At 29.7% G+C, this 4978-nt stretch overlaps 1 protein-coding gene across 17 annotated transcripts in view; it reads left to right on the top strand.

Annotated features, from left to right (window-relative positions):
* The window catches only part of LOC102675631 (cAMP-specific 3',5'-cyclic phosphodiesterase), a 256477-nt gene that overhangs the window by 175450 nt on the left and 76049 nt on the right, over positions 1-4978 (top strand). For all 17 annotated transcript variants that reach the window (XM_006610344.2, XM_031507976.1, XM_031507978.1 and 14 more), the window contains one exon: positions 4716-4904. In XM_006610344.2, coding sequence (XP_006610407.1) covers positions 4716-4904 — 189 coding nt within the window. The remainder of the gene's footprint in view (positions 1-4715; positions 4905-4978) is intronic.

Here is a 4978-nt window from a genome sequence, read left to right as displayed (position 1 = left end):
ATTTTTAAAAATTTTCTCGTTACGAATGAACTTGATAATTTATTGTTTAAAATGTAATAATAATGAGTAGATAATCGTACTTGTCAAAAAAGGGGATAAATATATAATGCGAATAAATATTATGCAAGCATTTTAATTACTAGAAAATTTTTAAAAATTTTCTCGTTACGAATGAACTTGATAATTTATTGTTTAAAATGTAATAATAAGTAGATAATTGTACTTGTCAAAGGGGAGAGGTTGCAAAAGGGGATGAATGAATATAATACGAATAAATATTATGCAAACATTTTAATTATTTGAGATTTTTTAAAAATTTTCTTGTTATGAATGAACTTTGATAATTTATTGTTTAAAATGTAATAATAATAATGAGTAGATAATTGTACTTGTTAAAGGGGGGAGGTTGCATGAAAAGGGGATGAATGAATATAATACGAATAAATATTATGCAAACATTTTAATTATTTGAGATTTTTTAAAAATTTTCTCGTTACGAATGAACTTGATAATTTATTGTTTAAAATGTAATAATAATAATGAGTAGATAATTGTACTTGTTAAAGGGGGGAGGTTGCATGAAAAGGGGATGAATGAATATAATACGAATAAATATTATGCAAACATTTTAATTATTTGAGATTTTTTAAAAATTTTCTCGTTACGAATGAACTTGATAATTTATTGTTTAAAATGTAATAATAATAATGAATAGATAATTGTACTTGTCAAAGGAGAGAGATTGCATGAAAAGAGGATCAATTTATAATATGAATAAATATTATGCAAGCATTTTAATTATTTGAGATTTTTTAAAAATTTTCTTGTTATGAATGAACTTTGATCATTTATTGTTTAAAATTTAATAATAAGAATGAATAGATAATTGTCAAAGGGAGGAGGTTGCACGAAAAGGAGATCAATATATAATACGAATAAATATTATGCAAATATTTTAATTATTTGAAAATATTTTATTTTTTCAGCGCCCAAGAAGAAAGCGTCTGATCATATCCGATCGATTCCACTTAATTCTAACTCCTGTCCTTTGAGATAGAATTTTAAACGATCGAATTATTATTTCTATTATTCTATCCCAGTTGAAGTGACCATCAATGATCTCACGAATCGAAATATTCATTAATTCTTCGTGATATTATTGCAAAAAAGAATTCTGAAACAAAAGAATATTCTGAAAATATTCGACAAATTTCCTTTCTTTATACGTAAACATACATGAAATATTAAAATATAAAAATTTTAATTTGTAAAGCCCAAAGAGTTATCTCGATTGAAATGGCCACCAACGATCTCACAATCGAAATACTCTTAATTCTTTTAATTCTTCGTGCTATGATATTATAGCAAAAAAGAATTCTGAAACAAAAAAATATTCTGAAAATATTCGACAAATTTCCTTTCTTTATACGTAAACATACATGAAACATTAAAATATAAAAGTTTTATACATTAATTATAACAAAAAAGAATTCTGAAACAAAAGAGAATATTCGACAAATTTTCTCTCTTTATACGTAAACATACATGAAACCATAAAACATAAAAGTTTTATACATTAATTTGTGAAGCTCAGAGTTATCCTGGTTGAAGTGGCCACCAATGATCTCACGAATCGAAATATTCTTAATTCTCTTAATTCTTCATGCCGTGATATTATAAAAAAAAAATTTTTTTATTTATTATAAAATTTTTATTATAATTTATTATAATTTTTTATTATAATTTTATTATAATTTTTTTTTATTTATTATAAAGAAAAAGAATTCTGAAACAGAGAAATTATGCGTTCGATTCGAATCGAGGAGAATAAGAACCTGTTGCGAGCATTGATCACAACAGCCATCGAGACAATCTTTGCGTTTATCTATGGCATGGCCAAGCCTGAACAGCTAATATTGGTCTTGGAGCAGGGCCGCCAATAAAAAAGTGATTAAAAGACACTTCCGTTTGCCGCGCCCCTAACACATTACGTAAAACAGGGTATATCGAGAAAATGGTTTAAACGCGATGCGATCGATTCGCGTGGGAGGTGCATCGAATTGAAACGATCGATACAGGATTTGCAACTTAATTTTTCCTCCTCTCAACTCTTTTTTATATCAACGCAAGAAAAGGAGCGGACATCGAATCACTTCTTTATATTATTGTTTCCTCCTTACTTTTCTGGTTTCTTTTTAAGGTTTTCATCTTCAGCCTAAGTGAAATTAATTAACCGGTGGACTCTCAGGATCGATATTTATTTACGTTCGATTTTTTTAAAATATCGCTTCCAATAAAGATTCTCTAATCCTTTTTATGTATATAGAATAATATACTTTCGAATGATTAGATTTTTTTATTTCGAATTAGATCGTGATATCGTGGATCGAGCCATATTTTCGACGTTAGTCGAGTTTGACAGTGATGAGGATAGAAATATTATTTTCAAAGTGTTTTCGAGTTTTGTAAGCATGGAATATAGTAAAATGAAATTAGTTGGAGCGAAGATGAGTTTTTCGTTATTGAATAACGAAATTATTTCTATTGGTTGAGAAATTGAGGATAGAGAGAAGGAATAAAGGGATGAAAATAGAGATGTAACAAGATGAAAAATAAAAATAATAGACAAACATCGCACAAACCAACAATATAAACTTTAATATTCGACAAATTTTCTTTCTTTATACATAAAACATTAAAATATAAAAGTTTTATATATTAATTTGTACGTGAAATCATTTTAAGTCAGCCAATTCAGAAATTCAAGTTATCAATTTGGCCGAATGAAAAAGGCCTGGAGTTCAAAGGGTTAATATTATTTAAATTTGCGAAGCAAAGAAAAGAATTTGAGTTGAGTGAAAATCGAAAGAGGAATATTACGCGTTAATTTATAAATTTCGATTAGTAATCGATCGATCGATTCGAATCGATCCTTGAATAAAACGGTAATAAAATCCTTTTCGATCATGAGCCTGTGCTTCGCCGTGATTAGGGTAATTGCGCATATAGCAGTTATGTTACTAATTAAAAGGAATCATGGGTCTGGCCCATTACCCCGAGCTCATTTCCTAATGGATTCTTTCACGAAATGTTAAAGATTAGATTCCTAACTGAACACTGAAACGCAATACAAGTGGGATTCGCATTATATCGTTGATATTATGTTTAATTCACGGGATTCGATTCTTTCTATTTCCCACAATTACAATTTTTAAAAATACATATTTTTTATCGCTTGATATTTTGACGACGATTTCGTTTAAAAAATTTTTCCCTAAAAAAAAAAAAAAAAAAGGGAAACCTAACTCACACCGAAAAAAAAAAAAAAAAAAAAAAAGGGAAACCTAACTCACACCGAAAAAAAAAAAAAAAAAAAAAAAGGGAAACCTAACTCACACCGAAAAAAAAAAAAAAAAAAAAAAAGGGAAACCTAACTCACACCGAAAAAAAAAAAAAAAAAAAAAAAGGGAAACCTAACTCACACCGAAAAAAAAAAAAAAAAAAAAAAAGGAAAATCTAATCTAGACGAAAGAAAAAAAAGAAAGAAAGAAAAAAAGAAGGAAAGAGAAATCGCAAAATAACGACAATACTTATCGTCATTATTTAGCTATTGAACGGCAAGGCCGTGGAATTAATCGTAGCTTACATAATGGCGGGCAACCGATGACTATCGAGAGCAGGAAGACGAGTCGTGTTTTCTGGTCAACGCTGGAACGATCATGGGAACAGAAATGTTAATTAAGCCGCAGGTTAACCAGGCCCGTTTAACGAGAAAATTGATCGTGATCGTACCGATTATTATCCAGGATAATTATTTCGTCGCGCATTAAGACGCAGTTTGAAACGAAAGGTCAGAATTCATTACCTCTCTCTCTCTCTCTCTCTTTCTCTTTCTCTTTCTCTCTCGGTTTGATTTTATGAATTTTTTTTTTGCGAATTCTTATTCCACCTACCACTCGGTGAATTTTAATTAAAGCTGCACTGAGATGAAAGCGTTTTCGACCCTTTTTTCTTTTCTCCTTTTTTTTTTCTTTTTGCTTACTGAAAATGATTTTTTTCCATGTAATTACTTACTGTGTATTTATATATTTATCATTTGTACATGCGTTTTAATTCTTTCCTCGATCGTTTCGTTTTATCTTTTATATATATATGTTATATATAAATTCGAAATTTCATTCATCGATCATTGTTGTATAATATTTTCGTTTAATCTATTCAGTTTAATATAATCAGATATATGATCGGATATGATTGAACGCCATGGCCTGGAAAAAGTTGAATTCGACAGCTTGTTAAATGCGAGAAGGGAACGTTATCGTTAAGTTGTACTTTAAAAGCTATTTATTATTTATATCTCGAAGATAAGCAATGACGTTGCTTAAAAGTTTCGTGTAGTAGCTTAATAAAAATTGTAACGTAAGTTTTATGTACTTTAACCCGAATATAAAATTCGAATTACTTATTGGATCGTTTGGCTCTTTACACTTCACGGGACACGTTCATTTAAATTTACGATATTTATTCATAACTTTTTTTTAACCAAACTATTGGTTAAAAATTGTATTATTCATTGCATTTGAAATTCTTTAAATGATTAAATGCAAAATAAATTTTAAATTTTAATATATCGTATCTTACAAAAAATATGTAACAAATGTAAAAAGAATGTTGCTGCTGGATGGGTTAAAAATCTTTTTCCTCTTTGTCAACAGTTTCGACGTGGAAAATGGCGCCTCAACGTTGGACGGGGGTGCCGGAGGCGGTGGAGGCGCCTCGCCAAGTGCAGGCTTGGTGTTGCAAACCCTGCCACAGAGGCGAGAGAGCTTCCTGTATCGCAGTGATAGCGACTTCGAGATGTCGCCGAAATCGATGTCTCGAAACAGTTCGATCGCCAGCGAGAGGTAAGAGGCCCTGAAACTATACTTCCATTAAAAGTCGATGTTGACTCGAGAATACTATATTTTTCTATTTTTAT

This window comes from Apis dorsata, unplaced genomic scaffold (genome assembly GCF_000469605.1).
Source record: "Apis dorsata unplaced genomic scaffold, Apis dorsata 1.3 scaffold_73, whole genome shotgun sequence".
Classification (NCBI taxonomy): domain Eukaryota; kingdom Metazoa; phylum Arthropoda; class Insecta; order Hymenoptera; family Apidae; genus Apis; species Apis dorsata.
The sequence above is the reverse complement of the archived record's forward strand: the minus strand, read 5'-3'. Positions and strand labels throughout refer to the sequence as shown.